The 26472-nt window shown below is 41.3% G+C and overlaps 3 protein-coding genes and 2 non-coding genes across 14 annotated transcripts in view; 1 reads left to right on the plus strand and 4 right to left on the minus strand.

Annotated features, from left to right (window-relative positions):
• Positions 1–375, minus strand: part of SMG6 (SMG6 nonsense mediated mRNA decay factor) — a 228562-nt gene extending 228187 nt beyond the window's left edge. Inside the window, exon 1 of one of the 2 annotated variants that reach the window (XM_026517857.4) lies at positions 204–375. In XM_026517857.4, coding sequence (XP_026373642.1) covers positions 204–291 — 88 coding nt within the window. In that variant the 5' untranslated portion in view covers positions 292–375. The remainder of the gene's footprint in view (positions 1–203) is intronic. The other variant, XM_057317742.1, reaches the window with a different exon arrangement.
• On the plus strand, positions 226–16449 carry SRR (serine racemase). Of its 4 annotated transcripts, XM_057317750.1 has the most exons (9): positions 308–567; positions 7579–7745; positions 9915–10086; positions 11838–11964; positions 12492–12595; positions 14112–14231; positions 14360–14434; positions 14916–15125; positions 15472–16449. In XM_057317750.1, the coding sequence occupies exons 2-9, from the start codon at positions 7660–7662 to the stop codon at positions 15685–15687; spliced, it is 1110 nt and encodes a 369-aa protein (XP_057173733.1). In that variant the 5' UTR covers positions 308–567; positions 7579–7659; the 3' UTR covers positions 15688–16449. The 4 variants fall into 4 exon arrangements, with proteins under 4 accessions (XP_026373658.1, XP_057173733.1, XP_057173734.1 ...); XM_026517873.4 differs by lacking the exon at positions 7579–7745 and having other exon boundaries at positions 226–567; XM_057317751.1 differs by lacking the exon at positions 7579–7745 and having other exon boundaries at positions 308–528.
• On the minus strand, positions 14466–26426 carry TSR1 (TSR1 ribosome maturation factor). Of its 6 annotated transcripts, none has more exons than XM_057317746.1 (15): positions 25888–26426; positions 25147–25250; positions 24623–24842; positions 24372–24506; positions 23553–23977; positions 22610–22769; positions 21978–22132; positions 21324–21520; positions 20038–20200; positions 19581–19691; positions 18715–18847; positions 17275–17391; positions 16505–16645; positions 16326–16400; positions 14466–16198 (listed from the first exon to the last, which is right to left on the minus strand). In XM_057317746.1, the coding sequence occupies exons 1-15, from the start codon at positions 25934–25936 to the stop codon at positions 16020–16022; spliced, it is 2364 nt and encodes a 787-aa protein (XP_057173729.1). In that variant the 5' UTR covers positions 25937–26426; the 3' UTR covers positions 14466–16019. The 6 variants fall into 6 exon arrangements, with proteins under 6 accessions (XP_057173729.1, XP_057173731.1, XP_026373651.2 ...); XM_057317748.1 differs by having other exon boundaries at positions 23730–23977; positions 25888–26354; XM_026517866.4 differs by having other exon boundaries at positions 25431–26351.
• On the minus strand, positions 18482–18576 carry LOC113269225 (small nucleolar RNA SNORD91 family). Its single transcript, XR_003321383.1, has one exon. It is a non-coding gene; the product is annotated as a small nucleolar RNA SNORD91 family (small nucleolar RNA).
• On the minus strand, positions 19341–19432 carry LOC113269227 (small nucleolar RNA SNORD91 family). Its single transcript, XR_003321384.1, has one exon. It is a non-coding gene; the product is annotated as a small nucleolar RNA SNORD91 family (small nucleolar RNA).
• Positions 26427–26472: the final 46 nt, after the last annotated feature.

The following is a 26472-nucleotide window of genomic DNA, read 5'->3' on the forward strand; positions in this document are numbered from 1 at the left end:
GGGAGGGGGCCGGGGCTGAGCCCGATTCCACACTGGCCCTCGGGCTGGTGGGGAGGCCAGGGGACCGCCCTCGGCCGCCGCCCCCACTGCTGGGGGAAGGGGCGGGGGCTCAGGAGCGCCGCCGACTGAGCAGGGAGGAGGCAGAGGAGGAGAGGGAGGCGGGGCGGGCAGGCCCAGCCCAGCAGCTGGGCGGCGCGACTCACCTCTGCTCCCGGCCTGCGGAGCCAGAGCGGCTAGGATCCCTCGCAGCTCCGACGCGGAGATCCGGACACGCTCCAACCCCTCCGCCATCTTCGCGGCTGCTGCTACAGCTGCAGCCACTCCGCCACCACCGCGCGCAGCCAGGAAACCACGACGGACGGGCGGTGCGCGCGCTTACCCACCTCCCACCCGTGTCCCCGCCCCCTCCCGCCTTCCTCCCCTAACGACGGTGGCCGCACTGGGAGGAAAAGCTCTGAACGCAAGTTCAGCGGCTCCGGAGAGCTGGGGAGGAGGGCGCTGCGCGTGCGCAGAGGTGTGGTCGGGAAGGTGAGCTGAGGCTGGAGTTGGGAACGCGGCTGCTGTGAGGTGAGGAGAGGCCAGGCTAAGCCAGGCCAGGAGACGCGGGCGTTCGCGGCGGTGGCTGCTGTTGCCTCTGTGGTGGCCATCGAGGACACTGGTGCTGGTCAGGGGCTCGGGCTGACGGAGACACCCCACAATCCGGCCGCCTCCAGTCATCTTAGGCCAAGGTCTCCCGCCACAGACCCGGACTAGCGCCCCAGGCTTTTACTTGAAGACCTTAAAGGTCTTGTAAGAGCAGTTATTATCCGTGTGTCCCCCTCCCCCCTTTTCTAGAGAAGCTTAGCAAATTGCCCAGGGTGACACAGGGGATGAGTATCAGAGTATCAGTCTTTTCCTTTATGGCGGACTACATCCCCAAGACCCCTGACTCCCCCCCACCACCACCACCACACACACACTTTTCTTAAAAAAAAAAAAATACAGTATAGTTGGCTCTTGCTGAGGGAAGGTTGTGTGGAAGCATGTCAAAAGGTATTGTAAGTCGATTTGGGAAGTTCTGTATCATTGTGGGTTCTTGGAAAAATTACTTGACTTCCCTGGATCTGTGGTGGTTGTCTTGTTTTGTTTTTTACATCTTTAAAATATAACTGATCAGAAGACTGGTACTTTAACTTGTTCCTGAGCCCCTGTTCAGAACTGCGGTGACAGTCCCTCCCCCAAGGCTGCTTCCCTCCACCAATCCCATACAGTCTATTGGACCTCTACACCATCAAAGAATAGTTACCAATAATTTTCCTTAGACTAGGTCTAAAAGATTTGAACAATCTGTGACAGAACTCATTCAATCCCTATTACGTGACACACATTTCACCTCCAGAAGGCTAAGCAGATGGAGAATGTCAATAGATAGGTGAAAAGATTCAGTGTTTCAGAAGAAGGAGATTAATTTGAGTGGTCAGAGCAAATGGCAATCTTTCAAACATACGAACGAAATAGGATGAAATATTAAAAACTATAATTCTTTTTTTATTATTTATTTGAGAGAGAGAGAAAGAGAGCAGGAGCTGGGGGAGGGGCAGAGGGAGAGGCAGACTCCACTGCTGAGCAGGGAGCTGGATGAGGGGATGGATGCCAGGATCTTGGGATCATGATCTGAGCCAAAGGCAGATGGTCAACCGACTGAGCCACCTAGGTGCCCCAAAACTAATACGTTTTAACATTGAAGTTAAGACATTGCATTAATTTTTTTTTCAAAAGATGGAAAAATAATCTGAACAAATTCTTAGGAAAAACATGATTGCCAAATTAATGCAACAGTCTCTGTACTGCAGATGAGATACGCCAAAAGTTTAGCCAGCTCTAGAGAATTTACCAGAACTCAGAGGGGAGAATATAACATGAAACTATGAGAGACAAGAATAGAAAACATGGAGAATGGATCCAGAAAACTAATAATAAAGTACAAGTTCCAGAAGGTGATAACAGAGCTGACTGAGAAGCAGGAATCAAAGAAGTAATAGAAGAAAATTTACTAAGTTGATGGGAAAATTTAAATTTAAGACTTAAATTTAGCTCTCAGATTTAATGGTTCATGAAAAAACAAGGTAAAAATAAATGAACAATCATAATTAGACCTGTATTAAATGAAAACTTCTGAGTTTAAAGAATTAAAATGTGTTTGACATAAAACAGTCAAGATATATAATTTTTAAAAAATTTAAAGCCAGTTACAGAACAATATATAGAGTATGGTTCTAAGTGCAGCAAAAAACCATATATTGTATATGTAAGTTTCTATATAAATACGTCCAAAAAAAGGTGTGCAAGAAAACATACTAAACTTTTTAAAGTTGTTATCTTTATGGAAGAGAATAGATTTAAGGGTTAGAGAGTAAAAGGTCTTTATGTTTCTGTAATGTTTTAAATTCTTCTAGTAGGTATTTGGTCACATATGGGTAATCCAAAAAATAACAAGTTTGGATAGTGGAGAAGGGAGGAATTCAAATTCTTTTTTTTCTTTTTAAATATTTTATTTATTCATTTGAGAAAGAGAGTGAGAGAGCACAAGCGGGGAATGGGGGGGGGTGGGGAAAGGGAGAAGCAGACTCCCCACTGAGCAGGGAGCCCCATGCAGGGCTCAATACCAGGACCCTGGGATCATGACCCAAGCCCAAGGCAGATGCTTAACCAGCTGAGCCCTCCCAGGTGCCCCTGGAGGAATTCAGTTTCTAAAACCAAAAACTGTACAGGTCATGTTTGCTGAGCACAGAGTAGTAAAACTAGATATGAATAATGACAAATTAAGCAAAATCTAGCTACTTGGAAATTTTCTTAAAACAAATTTTTTTTTTTAAAGATTTTATTTATTTGAGAGTGAGAGAAGGCACGAGAGAGGGGAGGATCAGAGGGAGAAGCAAACTCCCTGCTGAGCAGGGAGCCCGATGTGGGACTCGATTCTAGGAATCCAGGATCATTACCTGAGCCAAAGGCAATCACTTAGCCGAGCCACCCAGGCACCCTAAACATAAATTTTAAATAACTCATAGCTCAAAAAAGTAAACAAAGATAAGATTGTGGATTCTTTAAAAATTAAAATTAGGAGTGCCTGGGTAGCCCAGTCGGTTGGGCATCTGCCTTCAGCTCAGGTCATGGTTCCAGGGTCCTGGGATCGACCCCTGCTTCAGGCTTCCTGCTCACTGGGGAGTCAGCTTCTCCCTGTGTCCCTCCCCCCTCTAGTGGTCTCTCTCTCTCTCTCTCTCACTCTCAAATAAAATCTTTTTAAAAAATTAAAATTAATGAAAATATTGCATAGCAAAACCTATGGTATATCATTAAAGCAGTACTCAAAGGAAAATTAATAGCCTGAGTGCGTTTATTATTAATTTTAAAAGAAGGCAATCCAGTAATAGCACATCTGGGTATTTACCCCCAAAATACAAAAACACTAATTCAAAAAAGATACATGCAGCTCTGTGTTTATTGCACCAGTATTTACAATAGCCAAATTATGGAAGCAGCCAAAGTGTCCACCAGTAGATGAATGGATACAGAAGATGTGATGTGTATATATAAACAATAGAATATTTTTCAGCCATAAAAAAGAATAAAATTTTGCCATTTGCAGTTACATGAATGGAGCTAGAGAGTATAAGGCTAAATGAAGTAAGTCTGTTTGAGAAGACAAATAACATGATTTCACTCATGTGGAATTTAAGAAACAAACGAAGGAAAAAGACAAACCACGAAAAAGACTGTAGAACTGATGGTCATCAGAGGGGAAGTTGGTGGGGGGATGGGTGAAATAGGTGAAGGGGATTAAAGAGTACACTTATCCTGATGAGCACTGAGTAATGCATAGAATTGTTGAATCACTATATTGTACACCTGAAACTAATATAACACTGTATGTTAATTATACTGGAATTAAAATTTAAAACTTAATTAAAAAATAAATAAAAATTTTAAATTAAAAAAGGTTTCTAAAGAATGAAAATTAATGGGACATCTGGGTGGCTCAGTTGGTTAAGCGTCCAACTCTTGGTTTCAGCTAGGGTCATGATCTCGCAGTGGTGGGATTGAGCCCCACATCAGGCTCTGCGACCAGTGCAGTCTGCTTCAGATTCTTTCTACCTCTCCTTCTGTCCCCTTCCCCGATTGCACGCTCTCTCTCTAAAATGAATAAATAAAATATTTTTTAAAAAGATGAAAATTAATAAGAATTATTAAAACAAGAAAATAGAATAAAGATAAAATCAGAAATTAATAAAATAGAACTTGATAAACTGAAGAGCTCATTTTTCAGAAATAAAATAGACATTAAAAATGGACACATTTCTGGCAAAGAAAAAAAAGGACATCCTCTTAGATGTCTCATAAGTAATTCAAACATCTCATGAAGTATCTGATTTTCCCTTAAAATACTTGTTGCTTCACCAGTCATATCTCAATAAATTATGTCGTCATCCAAGTCAAAACCCAGGAGTTGCCCTAAACTCCCACCTCACTCACTCCACACATTAAATCCAATATCAGAATATGTGCTTTCTATTTCCGTAGTGGACAGCTATGGTATTCATTACCTCAACATTCTCACCTTTTCTCTCGAAAACTGCCCCCCCATTCCCACTCAGAAGTACCTTTTGTTTTTCTTTCCTTTTTTTCTTCTCACTTTTGCTTGCTATTTTCCCCTCAGGTACAGAAATTTGAGGCAGTCATACAATTTGGTTCACCCTTTCATCAACAAGTCCTTTCTCATTTTATCTTTTCTCCTTCATTCCATTTATTCATGTTCCTTCCCTCCCTTCTTAGGTAGCCATTCTAATTGTGTTTAATATGTGTCTTTGGATATACATGTATCTTTGAATAATATATAGTATCATTTTATGTATGTGTTTTAAATGTACATAATTGATATTGTTTTAGAAATCATTCTTTTTCATGTTTCTGTAAATACTTCTCACTATTGCATAGTATTGTCAAATGACCTAACACCCTTGACCACTGGTCCTGGGCCAAGATGTACCCATCAGAATCCTTATCCAGAATTTTTGAACTGAAACTAAGAAAAAAAATCCCTTTCCAGTGTGGAAGCCATAAAATGTAAAACAGGAGCTGTCAGCCCCCAAATGTCCTGCCATGTGGAACCAGCTGGTCTGCAATGAAAAAGAATGAAGCCAACATGCAGAAAACAGCAGAGTTGAGAAACAATGAGAAAGTCCTGGAAAAATCTCAAGTCCCTGGTTCCAGTTGTTCCTGAAGTTTCATATTCCTCCCCTTTCCATGGTTCAACTCTTCTTGGATTCCATGAACCAGTCTTATTAGCTCCATCTTGTGCCTAAGCCAGTTCATACTGGTATTCTATGACTTGCAACCAAGAGGCCTAATTATAATCTCCAAAATTTCTCTCGTGTGTCTGTGTGTTTGTGTTTTTTTAAATTGTGGTAAAGTCCACATAACATGAAATATACCATTGTAACCATTTTTAAGTGTACAGTTCAGTAGTGTCAAGTGCGTTGACATTGTTTACAACAGTCTCCAGAACTCTTTTTATCTTGGAAAACTGAAACTATACAACTTCCCATTCCCCTTCCCCCTAGCTTCTGGCAACCACCATTTGAGTGTCTGAATCTGACCACTCTAGGTACCTCACATTAGTGTAATCATACAGTATTTGTTTCTTTGTGACCGGCTTATTTCTTAGCATAGTATCCCCAAGATTCATCCATGTAGCCTGTCAGAATTTCCTTCCTTTTTAAGGCTGAATGCTATTCCATTGTATGTATATACCACATTTTGTTTACCCATTCATCTGTTGATAGATACTTGGGTTGCTCCCCCTTTTTGGCTATTATGAATAATAATAATTATGAATACTATATATAATGCTATTAACATAGGTGTACAAATATGTCTTTGAAACACTTTGAATTCTTTTTGGTATATACCCAGAAGTGGAATTGCTGGATCACATGGTAATTCTGTTTAATTCTTTCAGGAACTACCGTACTGTTCATAGCAGCTGCACCATTTTATACTTCCACCAATAGTACACAAAAAGTCCAATGTCTCCACATCCTAGCCAACACTTGTTTGCTTAATAGTCATCCTAATAGGTGTAAGGTGGTATCTCATTGTGTGTTTTTTTTTTTAAGATTTTATTTATTTATTCGACAGAGATAGAGACAGCCAGCGAGAGAGGGAACACAAGCAGGGGGAGTGGGAGAGGAAGAAGCAGGCTCATAGCAGAGGAGCCTGATGTGGGGCTCGATCCCATAACGCCGGGATCACGCCCTGAGCTGAAGGCAGACGCTTAACCGCTGTGCCACCCAGGCGCCCCTCATTGTGGTTTTCATTTGAATTTCCCTAATGATTAGTGATGTTGAGCATCTTTTCATGTGCTTGTGTCCATTTGTATATCTTCTTTAGAGAAATGTCCATTCAAGTCCTTTGCCCGTTTTTAAATCAGATTTGTTTTTCCAAAATGTATCTCGATTATTTTTTCTACCCTCACTTTCAATCCAAGCACCTGGCGAGTTTCATGTAGACAATACTTCTTAAATGGAGTCCGTGATTCCAATGTTATTTTTTTCCTTTTCATTCAGCACAATGTAGCCAGAGTGATTTTTCTGAAAATACAAATTCTAACATGTAACTTACCTGCTCAGAATTGTCCAATGCCATTCCATTGCTCTTCAGAAAAAAAATTCATGAGTCATGGTCCCTTATGATGTAGACCCTGCCAGTTTCACTCTCTTTCTCTGTTACCATACTCCCCTTTGATCACTATTTTCATATATATTGGCCTTCTTTTTAGTTTCTGTAACATGCCACATTCCTTTCATCCGTAAAGCCTTCACACATATTCCCTTCCCCTGAAACACTTTTCCATCTATTCTGCCCATTCACCTTATGGGTCATAACTTAAATTTCACTTCTCCTTAGAGCGCCTTCCTTAACCTCCTTCCTTGATCTAAATACCCTCCCATTATAGTATCCTAACACACTTCCCTGATATCACCTATCAATATTTGTAAATATATATTTATTTTTGGATTATTTATTACACATCTCTCCACTATATTATAAGCTTTAAGAGCAGGGACAAGTCATTTTTCTAACACTATATCCCAGGATCAAATAATGTCTGACACATAGAGGTGCTCAATATTTGTTGATTGAATAAAAAATACCAAAGATAGGAAGAATGCTTAGAAATATTAGTGTGTTCAACTTTATACTACAACATTTGAAATTTTAAATTGGATGATTTCCCCAAAAAGTTAAATATAAATTACCAAAATTAATTCAGGAGGAAGTGGCAAATCCAGATAAACCAATTAGCTGTGAAGTCACTGAAAAAGTTACCAGAGGTATACTTATAAGGTAAAGACAAATCATCTTTAATTGCAGATAGGGTAATTGATTGGAGAGTCAACTATAAAACTATTAGATCTAACAAGGTAATCTACTTAAGTATCCTATTCTATGCTAAATATACAAAAGTTATTACTTTTCATATATATCATCAGTAAGCAATTTATTTATTTATTTATTTTTTTAAATTTATTTATTCAACAGAGATAGAGACAGCCAGCGAGAGATGGAACACAAGCAGGGGGAGTGGGAGAGGAAGAAGCAGGCTCATAGCAGAGGAGCCCGATGTGGGGCTCGATCCCAGAATGCCAGGATCACGCCCTGAGCCGAAGGCAGACGCTTAACCGCTGTGCCACCCAGGCGCCCCATCAGTAAGCAATTTAAATACCTAGTTAAAAATACCTTATCTCGGGATGCCTGGGTGGGTCAGTGGGTTAAATGGCTGCCTTTGGCTCAGGTCATGATCCCATATTGTCTCAGTCCTGGGATTGAGTCCTGCCTGCAGCAGGCCCTTGCTCAGCAGGGAGCCTGCTTCTCTTTCTGCCCCTGCCCCTGCTTGTGAGCTCTACCTGACAAATATTTAAAATCTTTAAAAAATATATACCTTATCTCAAAAACAACAAAAATATTTGTACTTAGGCATAAATTTAATCATATCTACACAGGACTTACAAAATGAAAATCTTTTTGAGAAACCTAAAACAAAAACACCATACTAAATTGAAAGACACCCATGTTCATGGATGGGAAGGCTCAGTATTTTTAAATGTCAATTATGCCCCCAGTTCATTTGTAGATCTTAAACTGGCAACCTTGATAAAGGATTTTGAAAGTTCATTTGAAAGAATTTATGTGTGAGAAAAGCCAATACATTTTACAGTTATCATGGCAGAATGTACTAGTACAGTGAACAACTGGAGAAGGAACTGCCAGTCTGATTAGTGGAACAAAATACAAAGTCCAGAAAGTTTCCAAGCATTAACAGAAATTTAATTTTTGATAAACATGGCATTTCAGAAAAAAATAGATCATTTGGTTGGAAGTGTTATGTTAAAGATTCACAAAAGAATATGGCCAATATACAGGAAAAAATGTTTAATCACTAGTAAAGAAATATATATTCAAATTACTAGACATATTTCATTAAATTGACAGATCAAATATGACACAGCAGGGTGAAGGGAAAAGGTCATTCCTTAAAAACTGCTGTTGAGAGTGTAAATTGATAAAATCTGCAACACCTCTGGAAGTCAGTTTGGCAGTGGGTATCAAATGTCTTAGAAGTGTGCATACTTTTTGATGCAAAATACCCTTTGGCAGAAATCTACCCACAAAGATCTTGCAACGTATCTGTTCATTACATTATTATAGACAAAAAATTATAGAAAAAAAAATCTTTATGTTCAACAAGTTATGTAAAACCTTTTTTTTAAATTATGGTATTTTTGTAAAAAGAAGTAGCCATTTAAAATGTTGTATATCTATTGATAAGCAATAATTCATATTCATAATATTGTCTGAGAAAAAGCAAGTTACCAAACCTGTCAAAAAAGCTTTGTCTGTAAATGTATGTGGGCCTGGAAAGATAAATCCTAGAACTTAGACAGCAATTGTGTTTGGGGAGGAAACAGATCCAATTGTTTTTTTAATTGAACACGCACAGCTTGTGTTTGTTCATAGGAAGGATAAAGGGAAACTTCGTGTTTAAATGCTACATTACAAATAGTGAAAAACAGAAGCATAACTTATTGAAAATTATAATTATAGAAACTTTGAGGAAATTGAGCCAAATGGAATAGGAGTAAACAAAATGTTATGATTTTAACTGTCATGTAATGTATGTATACTAAAGAAACAGGAGACAGAAAATGAACATAATTAAGAAGATAGGATTGTAAGCAATATCCCCCCTTGTGAAATAATTTTTTTAAATAAAAATTTATAACAGATTTTGAACCCAGTTCATTCAAGCTTCACAATGATGAAAAAGTAGAGACCAGTGACAGTGCCAAGAGATGGATGATAAAGGGTGAGGCGTAAGCTTTAAGCCTTCTATAATCACCAATTATTTCCTATAAAGCTTCACCAGAAAAAAACAAAACATATTTACTAAGAAACGCAGCTTCAAGGCAAGTTCCCTTCTATACAGAGATTCTGGAGCCCCAGTACTGGAGACCATTCCATTAATACCACAGACCCAGGTTTATTTTCTTGTGTTGTACATTTTCCTCCCCTACCCTTTTTTTTTTGGAGAAATTTTTTTAGAGCAATTTAAGGTTCACAGCAAGATTGATGGGTAGTTGAAGAGACTTCCCATGTATCCCATACGCCCACAAAAGCAGAGCCTTCCCCATTATCAACATCCCCCACCAGAATGGGATTGTTACAATTGAACCTACAATGCATCATTACCAAAGTCCATGGTTTACATTATGGTTCACTCTTGTACATTCTGTGGGTCTGTTAGCCATTTTCAAAATCTTTTCATTTTAAACATATTGTCTCAGGCTTTGCTTTGACCCCTTATTTCTGGGTTTCAGAATCATGTGTGCTCAGTACTGCATCTCCTTTGCTGATGTTGAAAAAGCTCGTGTCAACATTCAAGATTTTATTCACCTCACACCAGTGTTAACAAGTTTCATTTTGAATCAAGTAACAGGGCGCAATCTTTTCTTCAAATGTGAACTCTTCCAGAAAACTGGATCTTTTAAGGTAATAATGCCTTTTGGTAATGTATCATGTATCTTTTCAAACTCCTTACCTATTTAATTGATCCTCCTGACCACCCAGTGAGGTAGGTAGAACTATTTTTATAGCTGAGAAAAGGGTTGTAGAAATTTTCCTTTGATCAAGTGCTGGTTACTTAGCATTACGGTGTTTATAAGCCACTTCTACATAATCTCAAAATCTCTTATAATTGGGGTGATGATATAATTTAGTGTCCAAAGACGTTTGAGAATGAAAGGGGCAACTTGTGATTAAACCCAGACAATAGACATTAATTTGATTATTGCAAGGCAACACGGGGAAGTGTGATTAACCCATAAACAACCAAGTTTAGGCATTCACTTTGCGTCAACTCACTATTCATTGATACCTTATTATGAACATAAAAGATCTAAATCTAGCTAAGCCCTCATCAGTAAGATCTTTTTCTACAAAATATGTCAGAACCTTTCCTCTGCATAAAGATAGACTTCTGGGGGTGCCTGGCTGGCTGTCAGAAAAGCATGCAACTTTTGATTTTGGGGTTGTGAGTTCGAGCCCCACATTGGGTGTAGAGATTACTTACATAAACTTTTAAAAATGTAAAAAGATAAAAGACTTCTGTGTTGATTCACTGCAGTAATTTCTGTTAGTTGAGTTTTAAGATCCTTTCAGGTAAAAATCTGAAAGTTGCATTTAGCACCATGCCTGATAGGTATTAGTACCTACTAAGTGGTAGTTTTAGGATTACTTTTCCCCACCATTAATGAGCACTTTTATGTTAAACACTCTATTCTCTTTTGCCCTTTGCTTCTGCCATGGTTTATTTTTCATTCATCACACATCAAATACTTCTGTTCACTAATATACTAGGCATACACACACACATACATATAAGCAGTAGGTCTTGTACTATTAACAATTGTAGGGCAAGATAGGCTACTCAACAAACAGGTTAATGACAAGTAACTTGTGAGATACAAATAAAATAACATGTAATAAAATGCCTCATTTTGCATGGGAGATCAAGGAAGTTGAAACAGGTGATGTTTGATCTAAATTTTATAGGATGAGTACTTTTAGCCAGATGAGGGAATGAACGAAAAGAACTATATGTAGGGGTACCAGCATGCTGAGAGGTACAGGGGTATGAGCTAACCTGTAGGAGGGAAACTGGAAGCAATTTAGGATGGCTACAACAGTAACAGAAGCAGTAAATGTGCTTAGAAAGACTGCAACTTGTAAGGAATTTGTACTTACAAAATAGGCAGTCAATAAAAAGATAACATTTTTAAAAAGTCACTTTCATAACTTAGTGTAAATATTAGAGAATGATCCTTGGGGCAGGATCAATTGAGGTTTGATAATATGCAAGTTGAGAAATGAGGCTTCACCAAGGTAGTGGCAAAGACACATATTTCAGAGGTACAATCAAGATTTTGTGATATAATGGATGTGCAGTGTTAGGAAGAGAAAACCTAGGAAAACTCCTTGGTGTTTTGAAAAGAAACTTTTTTTTTTTTTTTAAGATTTTGTTTATTTATTTGACAGAGACAGCAAGAAAGGGAACACAAGCAGGGGGAGTGGGAGAGGGAGAAGCAGGCCTCCTGCTGAGCAGGGAGCCTGATGTGGGGCTCAATCCCAGGACCCTGGGACTATGACCTGAGCCAAAGGCAGACGCTTAATGACTGCGCCACCCAGGCGCCCTGAAAAGAAACTTTTTAATCAAATCCACGGTTTCACCATCCCTTTTCCAGATTCGTGGTGCACTTAATGCAATCAAAGGCTTGACTCCTGCCACCTCAGAAGAGAAGCCCAAAGCTGTGGTTACTCATAGCAGTGGAAACCATGGCCAGGCTCTCGCCTATGCTGCCAAACTGGAAGGTACTTAACTGACTTCTCAGGGTACTGGGTAGGATCATCAGAGAAGAGTGGGAAAGTATTCTTACTAAACCATGGCCAGGCTCTCGCCTATGCTGCCAAACTGGAAGGTACTTAACTGACTTCTCAGGGTACTGGGTAGGATCATCAGAGAAGAGCGGGAAAGTGAGATTGGTGATTATTCTGGGAAGGTTATTTCCAGGTTCCTATCTCATTATAAGCAAATTGAACAGAAGTTTATAAATTCTGAGAGACTATGGACTATGAGAAACAAACTGAGGGCTACAGAGGGGAGGGGGGTGGGGGAATGGGATAGACCGGTGATGGGTAGTAAGGAGGGCACATATTGCATGGTGCACTGGGTGTTATACACAACTAATGAATCATCGAGCCTTACATCGAAAACCGGGGATGTACTGTATGGTGACTAACATAATATAATAAAAAATCATTATTAATAAGAAAAAAAAAAAAAAGAAGTTTATAAATTCTCCTGATTTGTACTAACTAAACATGTTTCTCCCTCCCAGGGATTCCTGCTTATATTGTGGTGCCCCAAACAGCTCCCAATTGTAAAAAATTGGCAATACAAGCCTATGGAGCCTCCATAGTGTACAGTGAACAGAGTGATGAGGTAAGAAAGAGAACAGTATTCAGCATCACCTTAACAACTTTCACCATCAAATGAAACTTCTCTTCCTAGCCTACCAGCTGTTTCTTCTATCTCCTGTGTTTCCTCTTTGCCTTTCAATGTTAGCATGCCCAACCTTTTCTCTACCTATACTCACTCAGATGAGATCATTAATCTCATAGTTTAAAATATCATCTATACTCTGGGGTGCCTGGGTGCCTCAGTCAGTTGGGTCACCAACTCTTGGTTTTGGCTCAGATCATGGTCTCATGGTCCTGGGATTGAGCCCCGTGTGGGGCTCTGCACTCAGCAGGGAGTGTGCTTCTCTCTCTCTGCCCCTCCCCCTGTTCTCGCTCTCCCTCAAATAAATAAAATCTTTAAAAAATATATGAAAAAAAATATCACCTGTATTCTAACTCCAGTCCTGACCTTTGCCCTTAACCCAGACTTGTATGTCACCTGATATTCCCACTTGGAATGTCTTAATAGGCACCTCGAACTTACCATGTCTAAAACCAAACTCCTGATCTTCTTCCCCAGCGCTGCTCCTCTTCCAGTCTTCCCCATCTCAGTAAATGGCAACTTTTATCCTTCTAGTTGCTCAAACTAAATGAAGTCACCTTTGAGAATTCTCCCACACCCTACATCCAAATCTTAGTCCTACTTCCAAATCATTTCCATTATCCAGGGCATCTGGCTGGCTCAGTTAGAAGAGTATGCAACTCTTGATCTCAGGGTCATGAGTTCAAGCCCCATGTTGGATGTAGGTAACTTAAAAATAAATAAATAAACTTTAAAAAAATCGTTTCTATTATCCAACTACTTCTAACAGCCTTTACCATCAATGCTCTGATTCAAATGAACATCAGTTTTCACCTAGATACAGTAGCCTAAGTGGTCTCTCTCCTTCCACCCTTGCCCAACTAGTCTGTTTTCTAACCAACACCAGAACTACCCATTTAATAAGTTAAAACTTGTCAGCTGAAAATCCTCCAATGGTTTCCCATCTTATATACAATGGTAACCAAAATTCTTGCAATCATTTAAGGCCTGGATGAATTGGCCCATTTCAATCTTTCTGACATCATCTCCCACCATTACTGTCCCACCAAACATTCCACATCAACCACATTAACTTAGCCCTTTCTCAAAAAAGCCAAGCACTCCTACTTGGTGGTCTTTGCACTTGCTATTATTCTCCCCCTGGAATATTCTGGAGATCCACAGCACTTGTTCAAACCTATTAAAATGTCACATCACCAAAGGCCCTTCCTGAGCACACTCTATAAGACAGACTTATTCTCCATAGCATTTAGACATACCATATATTCATTTATATGCCACCCCTCCCCATCACATTAGAACATAACTCCACTGAGCACAGGGACTAGTTTATCCCCAGTGCCCAAAAAAAGTCTGAAAAAAGAAAGACGGCCAATAAAGTGTTAAATAACTAAATCTAACTTGTTGGGAAATCTGAAATACAAATCAAGTACGTTAATTTAATGTACTCTTTCAGTCCAGAGAAAATGTTACAAGAAGAATTATGGAAGAAACAGAAGGCATCATGGTACATCCCAACCAGGAGCCTGCAGTGATAGCTGGGCAAGGGACAATTGCCATGGAAGTACTAAACCAGGTAAGAGCTGTTAATTCCTGTTTAGGCACCGGTAAAGCTGATGTTTGGCTGTAGAGTCAATTATTTTATGTACATATAAAATTGATTATAAATAGACCTATTTATATTCTATATTCTTTTCACTAAAGGTACCCTTGGTAGATGCACTGGTGGTACCTGTAGGAGGAGGAGGAATGGTTGCTGGAATAGCAATTGCAGTTAAGGTAAGAAAATAGCTTCTGGAGGACTCCCCACTTCAGGCACAGAGAATTTTATTTTACATCATAGTACACTGCGGATACTTGGCTCAACATTCCCAACTGCTGTTCCTTCTCATCAACTCTTGGCACTTGAAATGGAAAGCTCTTCTCTGCCTCACTACCCTGTTCTTAATCTGTAACAACTTTACAGGGCAAAAGCAGTTACAATGAGTGGCATCCTCACAGTCCTTTTCCTGAATTCCACCTCAACAACCCACTATCCAAGTAAGGGGCTACTCTTTTTCCTAGTTACCAGAACCAGATGTGATCTAAGCAACTAAAGGCTAGTATTAGGCATACAATTTAAAATGTTTGAAGATCTATTTTTATTACATCAATCAAGGGAAAGGCTCTAGAAAAGAAATGAGTTACCTGTATTGCCTATTTTACTACAGGTATGCAGGCAAAATGCTAGTTTTAAGATGTCTAATATTCCTCTTCACAGGCTCTGAGACCTAGTGTGAAGGTATATGCTGCTGAACCCTTGAATGCAGATGACTGCTACCAGTCCAAGCTGAAAGGGGAACTGACTCCCAATCCCTATCCTCCAGAAACCATAGCAGATGGTGTCAAATCCAGCATTGGCTTAAACACCTGGCCTATTATAAGGGACCTTGTTGATGATGTCTTCACAGTCACAGAGGATGAAATTAAGGTGAGGTTCTGGTAAGAAAGGAAAATATGAAAGAATGGAGGAACTTCTTAGGCAAAAGAGTCTTCTCCTGTTATGAGTAGCAACTTATTCCCTGGGGACTTGACTAGGTGACTTCATGCCGTGAGAGGGTGCCCCAGATGTATTAAGACAACCCTTCCAACATTAGCAGCAGAGTTAGGATGGGAAAAAAGCCCTGCCCTTCATTGGTGAGCATATACATATGGCCAAGAAGAAAAAGTCGGAATGGGCATGTAACCCCATCTGGCCTTTAATTGTAAAGGCCAACTAACTAGGCTTTTTCCCTTTTTCCCATTTCACTAATTCTTACTCCCTTCCATACCAACAGTATGCAACCCAGCTGGTGTGGGAGAGGATGAAACTGCTTATTGAACCTACAGCTGGTGTTGGAGTGGCTGCTGTACTGTCTCAGCATTTTCAAACAGTTTCCCCAGAAGTAAAGAACATTTGTATTGTGCTCAGTGGTGGAAATGTAGACCTAACCTCCCTAACTTGGGTGAAGCAGGCTGAAAGGCCAGATTCTTATCAATCTGTTTCTGTTTAGTTTATGCAAATGAGATAGGATTCGGTATCTCTAGACACTTGGAAATTTTGTTTCCTGGTTACTTTAACTTCCTATATTCCTCTTAAACAGCTTTCAAATTCCTAATGGAGAGTGGATGTTTCAGTTATAGCTTTTTTTTCTAACTAAGTAGCAAGAGAAAAACATCCATAGTTTACTGAGACACCTTGTCAAGGCCAAGAAAAGCCTTTTGCAAAAAGGCAATAGACCTCTAGGCTAAAGCAGAAAACACAAACTTTGCCTAATTACAACCTGTAGGCTCCTATCCCTAGAGTATTCACTGGTAACAATGAGACAGAATCCCAATGAATCCATTACTTCATGTCCACTTCGGGCACTGATAAAGAAATCTCACTTTTCATCCACGGTACTGGTTCTGGTACATATGGGTCATAAGTCCATTTGGGGAAAACTCGTTTATAGAGGTTCATCAGTACTGTGTCCTGAGATTTTAGCTTCCCATCAAAACTGCACTTCATGTGGCCATGAGTACCTAGAAAAAAAAAAAGCAAGTCAGTCAAACTGAAATAGAAAATTTTAAAGCAGTAGTCTTCTAACCCAACAGTCATTTAGTAGCACTGGGAAAACCTGGGCAAGGTGCCAAATCCACATTTTCTTACCCAAAGGCTCCTTGATGTGTCCCCTGCGGCCCCACTTTGTTCTCAGTTCCACTGGTTTAAACCACAACACATCCTCTTAGAATGAAACACATAGAAGACCAAGATGAAACATATACCTACAAAATGTAAACTCAACCCTCACCCCACAAAGGCAACCTGATCCCATCCTTCACACCTACCTCTGTTGAAGAACATGTAACGCACTACTGCCATCTTAGTAAAAATTTTGAAAGGATGACCACTCAAAACAACTCTCTTGATGACCATTCTGTCCGGATCCACTGACAATAGATAGCCTGTGGCAATGAGGCTGTGCATTCCTAAGGAGCAAAAGCAGAGCAGCAGGAGTCTACAAGCCAAAGCCTTCACTTATTGCTCCAGTCCATTTAAAGACCTAAAAAACTCTAGAGAAACTAACTTTTTTTTTTTTTAAAGATTTTATTTATTTATTTGACAGAGAGAAAAACAGCCAGTGAGAGAGGGAACACAGGCAGGGAGAGTGGGAGAGGAAGAAGCAGGCTCCCAGCGGAGGAGCCTGATATGGGGCTCGATCCCAGCACTCTGGGATCACGCCCTGAGCCGAAGCAGACACTTAACGACTGAGCCACCCAGGCGCCCCTAGAGAAACTAACTTAAAGTAGGGCTATATTATGCTGCCCTCCTGGGTCCATGGCAAAGATCATTAAATGAAATTCCCACTAAGCCTGTCCCCAGAGCCTATCCTAAATATAAGAGTTTGAGAAGCATCTACCTATTAGCTATGCTTTGTAAGCAAGAGAAAACCCCATTTGTCATCCTTGCCTCAGATCATTGTGAGGCTGAGACTGGGATATTTCAAAAACTATCATTACCTTCTTCATGCCAGATGGCTCTTAAATCTAAATTTAGAAAATGGTTTTAAACCTATAAAGGACCTGCAGGCCTGTTCACCTCAGTGAACTTAACTTACCATTGCTATTCTGTTTGAAAAGCAGCACAGATGCAGGAGGAAATGTGACTGGGCCATATATTGTCACCACCAAGGCCACATCAGCAGTCAGGAATCTCTGAAATTTATGTTTATCCGCTACCATGATAGGGGTTAAAAAGAAAAACCAAAAGCATTTTGAGAAACCATACGTAATCCAGACACCTGTGAAAAGCTGTATCACTGCAACTGTTAAACCTAAGGCAACTTAGTTTCTTTACCTAGCTAGTTCTCAAAATATTTTCCTACCTCAATACAACTGAAAGATACAACTCACTTCTTCAGAGTGATTCTTCAACTGGAGGCAGAATCTTGGAGTTTGGACTATATCTGGGGTTTGAAAAAGTTCTCTAGGTGATTGATACTTATCACCCCTACCTCATTTGAGAAACAATGCTTTACAGAGAATATCTCCACTAAATCAACAGCTCTTACTTTTGGGCAAGGATTGGCAAACATTTTCTATAAAGGGCCAGAGTAAAAATTTCAGGTCTGTGGCCATACACTCTCTGTTCCAACTACTACTACTCAACTGTGCCACTATAGCAGAAAAATAGCCACAGACAATACATGAGGAAAAAAAAGGGTAAAGAGAAAAAAAACCCACAACTGTGTTCCCACAAAATTTTATGTAACAAAAACAAGAAGTGGGGCAGATTTGGCCTAACAGCCATATTTTGCTCATCTCTGATCCTGAGGCCTATCTAGGCTTCTGCTTTTACCTTCAACAAAACCCTCCCCCCTTCTTAATACTGAAGTTATAGCGAAATAAAATATTTTAAGGGAAAGAGAAGTTTATCCCTCATTTAGATAGCATGGCTAGTAAGAACAAAGATTATCCAGAGCACCCATTATTACTGCTTTCATCATCTTCCTCCAGCCATTGCTGAGAGCTGAATGTGTGCAGGTGATGTTCAGAAGCCTCCACAGTAGTGCAAAGTATATTCCCACTCCTAATGTATAGGAATATAATCATTTTACCATAAAAGTGTCCCTGGTCACCATTCTTCAACATCTAGTCTAACATCTCAAACGCCAGTCACATACCTCTTTTACCCAACTGTGGGCCACCCTTAGCCTTCACCCATACTGCCACTGACCATCAGATGCCAAGGGTTCTATACACTTTGACACACCATTTTATAGAGCCACTGACTCCCATTCAAAACCACTTTGCAACAAATACTCATGGCAGAGAAGCCTCAGCACCACACAGAAGTTGCATCACTGGGATGCTTCAGACAGGTTCAGACATTGTGAATAAAAACATCATTGGCTTCTAAACCAGAGTACTGTAAATATCCCTAACCCAGAAACCTATAGAGTTTGAAACTGTGTGTTCTGCACACCCCCACTACAAATCATAGTCCCCCAGAAGACATTAAGATGGATAAGAACCCAGAAGCTTCTCCACTGCTTTACCTGCAGTGTGCTGAGAGAATAAAGGTGAGGCTCGGAAACGCCTGAACCCACAGTGGAAGATCAGCTCCTCTTTGGCTTTCACAGGTTCAGTGTTGCCAGAGTACCGGCTCACCACCATATTCAGTACTGACATCTAGGGAACACATAAGAAAAACAGACCTTCATATCTAAAATAGAGCACCCTCAATTGAAAGAAGGTGAACCAAACTAGCAGGTTCAGATTCCCTTTAATACTTATTTATGGAGAAGTATAGCTGACAAAACGAGATTCACCTTTTACATTTACCAACAACTGGTATTCAAGTCAAACATAGACCGGTTTTTAGAGCCTTTCACTATCATCCTATACGAGCCAACCTTCAGGTGTCTAACATTGCAAAAGCTCAATATCTGCCACAAAATCAGTGCCTTCAAGTCACTCACTCACTCACCACATGCCTCAGAACCATACTCATTCAAGACCCTTCCCTCCTCAACTCTCAAACTGACCAAAGGCCAGAGGTCTCACATCCACGCCAACACACATGACTGCTGGCCACCAAGATAAAAGAGATCTACACCGTGGCATAACCCCCACCCCCTTTAAGGCTGCCAACACTTGGTTAAAATCTAATCTGACAAGCATACTTAAGAGAAGTCTCAGAACACAGAGATTGCATCACTGAGATGCTTCAGACAGGTTCAGACATGTTGGGTAACACCATCATTGACTTCTCTATCATATTCTCTTGATTCCTAATCCTAAAGCAGATTTTTCACATCCCTATTAGCAAAATGTCGGTCACATAAAATTTTAGACTGTTATACAATACAAAACTGGTTGGAAAGTTTTGTAATTCCCCATTTCCTGTAAGACACTAACTCACCTTCTGTTCATGAGGTAGTAAAGAAAATGCAATCAAGGGTGCTCCTCGCTTAAAGTACTCATACACTGAGCTAGGGACTTCAGAGACATGAAGTGTGACATACCAGCCAACCTGCCAGAAGAAAGCAGAAAATAATCATGCAGTTACCCTTAAGGTCTCAATAATGATGAAGCATTTCTCCAAATATGTTAAAAGTCATTGAGACTACTCTAAAGCCTATCCTCACCCTTCAAAATTGCCTTTCACAGATGCCTCAACTACCCAGATTAGACTTTTTCAGTTACCATCTGAAACCTCTTTTGTTCTCAGTATCACTCTTACCAGTGACTCAACAGCTCCTTTAATTCAGCTATGGGCAGCACAAATCTAAGGTACTCATGCAAAGAGGAGGAGTAAAGGACGGGGCACCTTGGCAAACAAAAGCACATTATAGGGATGGACAAAGGAAGGCAGATACCTCAGCTCCTTCAACCTCTTTTTCTTCAATTTCTTTAAAAAGGCGTTTCCTAGTATTAGTAAAGTTCTGAAACTGAAAGATCCGAGCATAATCTTGAGGAAGGTTTTCCTTAGGATCCCATGGAGATGTCCGGAAGCTCTTGAGGCCTCTGTATTTCTGAAATCTAGATATAGCAGATTTTAAAGAATAGTCCAATTTATACGGTGCTACTTATTTTTTCACTCAAGTCACTTCTAAAATAGCTAAAGTTCTAGTTTAAAAAAAAAACTTTTACCACTATCTATCAAGATAACCTAACAGCCTAAAACCACATTTCAAAACAGCTTCTTAACAGGGGCACCTGGGTGGCAGAGTCAGTTAAGCATCTAACTCTTGGTTTTGACTCAGATTAGAATCATAGGGTCCTGGGATCAAGCCCCCATCTGGCTGTGCGTTCAGCATGGAGTCTGCTTGAGATTCTCTCTCCCTCTGCCCCTCCTGCTCATAGTGTCTCTCTAAAATAAATAAATAAAATCTTTAAACAATAACATAAAAAAAAAAAAAAACACCCCAGCTTCTAATAAATATTTCAGAACCAAGCCCCAGTCCCTCACTGACAAAGTCCATACAGTGGCTCCTTCAGGGAGTAGCTCCTTAATCTGGTAAGCAAGGTCCTTGATGAAAGTCTTACCTCCTAATATCCACCATAAACTCTCTGGCTTTAGTCACTCACATCCAGAACAGACAAGATCATCTACTCTTCATGCTTTTATTCTTGCCCAAACTCCCCCAAATCTCCAAATGTTTTATACTTTTAGTATTAGCGCCTACAGGAAGCATTTGCTAATTCACCTTAGTATTTCTCTTTCATTAAAGTACTGTAACATTGTTAGTATGTACCAGTCTAGAACTTGATTATGTATTACTGTCTCCTATATGTCTGTCTTACTTTCCTATATAGAATGTTAGCCCTTCAGGGGCACCTGGGTGGCTCACTCGTTAAGCGTCTGCCTTCGGCTCAGGTCATGATCCCAGGGTCCTGGGATCGAGCCCCGCATTGGGCTCCCTGCTCAGCAGGAAGCCTGCTTCTCCCTCTCCCACTCCCCCTGCTTGTGTTCCCTCTCTCACTATGTCTCTGTCAAATAAATAAAATCTTAAAAAAAAAAAAAAAAGAAAGAAAAAAAAAAGAAAGTTAGCCCCTCAGGAGCAGGGACAATGTGTTTTTCTTCTTTTGTATCACACTGACATAGTTCTGAGCCACATAAATTTTCAATAAAAACATAGTGATTTTAGACTTGTTGACTAACCGAATTCTTGCAGCCACATCACGGGGGGTATCTACTTCATCTGGAAACATCTCCTGCAGTCTTTCTTGTTTATATTTCTCCAACATTTTTTCCTCAGCCTCGTCATCCACATTATCATCATACAGATCATCACGCACAGACTCTCCCATAGTCATAGTTTCATATTCCTCCTCCTCTTCCTTTCCACTGCCCTCATCCTGTAGAATAAAGATTAGTTTCACATCCGTCTCTACCTTACAGGCCACTGAACTAGACATAAAATAATTCTGGGGCACCTGGGTGGCTCAATCAGTTAAGCGTCTGCCTTTGGCTCAGGTCATGATCCTGGAGTCCCCGGACCGAGCCCCACATTGGGTTCCCTGCTCAGCAGGGAGTCTCCTTCTCCCTCTGCCCCTCACCCCACTCATGCTCTAATAAATAAATAAAATCTTAAAAAAAAAAGAAATAAAATAATTTTACTAGACACCCAGTCCTAACCAATATCAATTCTAATAAAGATTAAGTTATAAAATGAAGTCTCATTTCTGACAGCTACAGGTAACAAAGCCTTTCTAAGAAACTGATCACACACACACACACCTCTGAAGGTCAGGATGGCACTTTGCCTTGCATATGGGGCTGTACACAGAAGTGGCCCAAGGATCCATTTCTTACCTGAGATTCCTCTTCAATAAAATCCTCATGTTCCATATCATCATATTCATCTTCCCCATCACTTTCACCATCCTCATCCAAAATCCATTCAGCTTGGTAACTGGATGTCCCTTTGGGAACCTTCTTTACCACCTTGGAACTTTTCTTCAAGAAGTCTGTAAAAGCCCAAACAAGTTAAGCTAAATTATACATCTCCTTTCTGCTACTACTCTGGGTATTCTCACCTAAGCAAGATACTGGATATTGCTACCAACACCAGAAATTCTAACTGACACTATGAGTAGAACAGACTACTTCCAAATTTAATTCACCTGCCTCAGAACTAGCACTACTTAAAAAAAAAAAAAAAAAGAGAGAGAGAGAGAGAGAGAGAGAACTAGCAGTACTACACAGCTAAATAATTTTGCAACAAAGTTGTTTATCTGTTTGCTAGGAAATAATAACACAAATAATTTTGAAAAATGGAGCAAGCTGTGTCCAATGTTTGCTTGGCACAAACATACAGCCTTTAGAGCTAAGAAGAGAAAAACTGACCTCCAAATACATCCTCATCCCACTCTACCCTGTGAACAGCTAGAGAAAATCCACAATTCCAGGCCAGACGAATTATAAACAAGTTTGCCAATACCAACCATTTGCCTCACTCAGCTCCTCCTCTGTGGGCCAGGTTTGCTCCCCCTCCATTGGATCTGGGATAACCTCTGTTTGCAAAGATTCTTGTTTATCAGGGTCTGCCTTCATTAGGACCTTAAGGTCTTCCTCCATATCAGCTACAGCATCTGTAACACAAATCTGGAAACAAAAGAATTGACACCAGTCAAACATTATACAAAAATCTATCACATCCAACACAGTAACCAGAGAGATCCAAAAATAACATGGTTCTCAAGTAAAAGAATGAAATAGAATGAAACGGAAAGCCAAAATTTGTCAAATGTTTCAAACGTTCAATTTCCTACCATTTTAAGTCTCTACCTCTGCTTGCTTTTGAGGCCTTTCATAATCTGGTCTCACTCCTACCTATTTATTACATTACATACCTTACTCCCATTAAGCTGATTACTTCAGAGTTCAAAGAAACCCTCTGATCTATCACTGTGCCTAGGTCCATGTTGTCTCTAACTTCTTTTATATGGTTTCATCTCTCTTCAACTCACAAAGTACATTCCTCCTTCTCAACATCTGGCTCAAGTCTGATTTCTTCTATGAAGCTCGCTAGTATACTTTCTCAACTTCCACAGCAGGTCTATACCTTAACCACACTTTTTCAATCTTTATTTCACAGTTGTTTGCCATTTGTTCTAACCTAATTAAGTTGTCCAAGGAAAAACATCTTGTGTGTCTTCTATAAACTCAAAGCCAATTGCTGTGCAAGGTACCTGTAAGTACTGGATAAATATGTGCTATGTCAACATGTTCATAGTTAACAACTGCCTTACTTCAATCTAGCAGTCACCTCCAGAGACTAGTATAGTTGTCTAGGAGTGCAGACTACCTTCTTTGACATTAGTTCACATCCTACACCAGCTTACACGTGACTCTACAATACACAGTCTTTAAAAACATCAGTCTTACCTCCATTGCCATGCCCGGGTCCTTTTGGGATTTGATCACTCTAGGATTTAAAGGGAAAGGGTCCATAGGGGCATCTATCTGTTTCATCTGGAAATCACCCTGTCCAATGATATGGAGCAAGCTATTTACATTCAGAGTCTGCCCACGAACATAGCCTGAGATTTTCAAGGTGCCCACCAAGTTATTTTCTTCACTCGGCGCAAAGTCAGCAGTATGAGCAAACAGGTAGGCACGTCGATCTCGAAAGGCAAGATGCCGTTGCTTTTGGTTAGCCAACTGCCTAAGCAGCATCTCTGCCTCCTTTTGAGTGTCTAACAGGAGAAGTTTGTCATCAGGAAAACGCTTCTCTACTGTTTTACTTAGCTTCTTTCTGGCATCTATTTGTTTCCTTGGTGGGAGGCCAGAAACACCCTGGACAGCCAGTGCTATGAAAAAGAGAGAAAGGCTTTGTTACCTGTTGCTTCACTACATGTAAATCCCCCCTGTAGTTCACAAACAAGCCGACAATTCAGCTGTGAGCCCAGAGATCACTGAGAAACCTCACATTCAACTGCCCTAAAAAATTTTATAGTGAAACAAAAGTTCATATTCTTCTTCCTCTGGGCAAAGGGCAGTCCAGAAATAAAAAAGCACCTTGACAGATAATTTCTAAGTGATGGACCAAATTTAGGCCATACATGTATAACCCGCCACCAGCCAAATACAACCCATCAGTTGTATTACTGTATCGTGTTGGACATAATGCCTGGAAAATTACAGGTGCATAATAAATGCTAATTCACTTCCCTCCTTTGCCTCTAATACTGCCAACTCACTTACTATAGGTGGGAAGGCCCTGAGCAAAGAGGCAGGAAAGGCAGTAATCCCCAGTGCTGTCCCAGCCTTCTAGTGGATCAAGGAGGAAAAGGATGGTATCTGCAACTTTAGCCATGTCTAACACAGTGTGCAGCTCTCCTAGACATATAAAACAAAGTTAGTGGGAAGCAGTGTCTGGCACCAGCACATTATACTAGAAGAATATTACCATTATTCAAAACATAACAATATAAGATACTGTTGTATGCTCTAACCTGGCCTTGCAGATGTGAAAAACCACCGATGTTTCAAGCGGGGGCATAACAGCATAAAGCTATGGGTGCTTCCCCATTCACTGAAGTGTACTGTTCCGGTGTCCTTATCCTGAAGCAACCGAAAAGCCTCTGGCAGGGAAATCCTGTCATGCAGGGGCACCACCAGTATCTGATGAGGAGGACCATCCTTGCTGCCCAGCTGTCTCTTCTCTGCCAGAACCTAATAGAACGAATCGATGTTTCAGTACTTCGTTTCAGTATTGCTTTTCCCACAGTATGGGTGCCCCTTCCTCACCCCCCATTCCCAGCCCACCGCATTTCTCTTGTAAAAGGAAACATGTATGCCTGGAGAGTGGGCCGGAACTCGGACCAAGGCCAAGAATGCCGTAGCATGAACCTAGATCTGCACTCCTGACATGTGACATTACCCAGCCCCTTCCCAGGTTCGTATTTTTTAGTTCGAGGTATTATCCGCCTAGAACAGTTGTGAAGCCACACCATTCCCCAATCCCTGCTCCTCTCACCGCCTCCTTCTTCTGCTTTCGGAGTTGGCTGGCGCGATGCCTCTGGTCTACTCTGCTGAGCTCTTTTCTCACCTTCTTGCTTAGGATTTTCAGTGCGAGACGACCTAGAAGAAGATCAGTAAGGGATCTTGTGCAAGATATCAGAGGGTCAAAAAAGGGGACCCTCTCTGCCCACGTTAGAACCTCTGCGCGGGGTCCAGGCCCGAGGTAGCTCAGTCTGGACATAAAGGAAACTAGTTAATATCAACTAAACAGCCCTTCTTCCTCCAACCCTATCTTCTCACCCTTGCCGTCCCGCTGCGCGGATCCCCGACCCCTATGGCGCCCGCCTTTATGAGCTTTATTCTGCTGCTTCAGGGGGCCAGAACGATGAGCCGCCATGCTGCCACTCACGTGTACCGAGTCAGTACTAGTTCCGGGCCGGATCTAGCGCTTCCGGTCCCCTCTTAGGGCTGCCTTCCCCTCTTTGGGTGGGGCTCACCGTTTCCTCTCGCGAGAGTTTTCCCAACCAGCCTCAAAGAGCGAGACGCTCGCGTTTCAGCGAAACCGCCGAGTAAACTTTTCCCACGCGGCGGTTTGCGGCTGGGGACCTTGAAAAGTCGAATATAGGTTCGAGGTTTGGGCTCTAGGTCCTGGAGGGCTTTTTTGCTATCTGTATTTTCATTTTTGCGCTATCAAGTTACATCACTTAGGAAGCTGTTTCTCCATTCCTGCGAAAGAGGGCTAAGCCCCTCCTCTCACCTAGATTTGTGCACGTAGCGCCTCCGTTTGCAGCAGCAGGTGTCACCATTTTGAGCCCCCCTTTCCTTCTCTTGTTCAAGTCTACAAGGCGAATCGCGTGGAAGGCACTTTTCTCACCTTCACGTGCTCCGTACAAGTTCCCGCTGATCTGTTATTCCAACCCGTGCCCCCACCTCTCACATAGCTTCAGGAAGGACGGGAGAGGAGAGCTGGCCTTGATACTCGAGCCCTCAGAGGGATTTAGAGGAACGACGGAGCTCTGGGCTTTCAGCCAGGAGAGTAACGCTGGCTTCCCCGTAGCCGTACTCGAGCCGCGGGGACCCCTGCCCTTCCCGTCGGGAAAACGAGCGAGTAGAAATCAAGGAGCGTCTAGCTGGGTCGAGGCCAGCTCCGACGTGAGCAACTTTCCATCAGCTGTGGGTTCCGGGGCATGCCAACCACTCTGCGCAGTGCTGTGCGGAACTGGCTGCAGGCGCTCACAATGCGGGTTCGCACCCTCGGGGCGGGAGCCTGCGCGTTGCCATGACAGCGGCACGCGAGGCGCGCGCCCGGGGGCCCGCCCCCCCCAGGCGAGCGCGCAGCCTC

The sequence above is a fragment of the Ursus arctos genome, unplaced genomic scaffold (assembly GCF_023065955.2).
Source record: "Ursus arctos isolate Adak ecotype North America unplaced genomic scaffold, UrsArc2.0 scaffold_24, whole genome shotgun sequence".
Classification (NCBI taxonomy): domain Eukaryota; kingdom Metazoa; phylum Chordata; class Mammalia; order Carnivora; family Ursidae; genus Ursus; species Ursus arctos.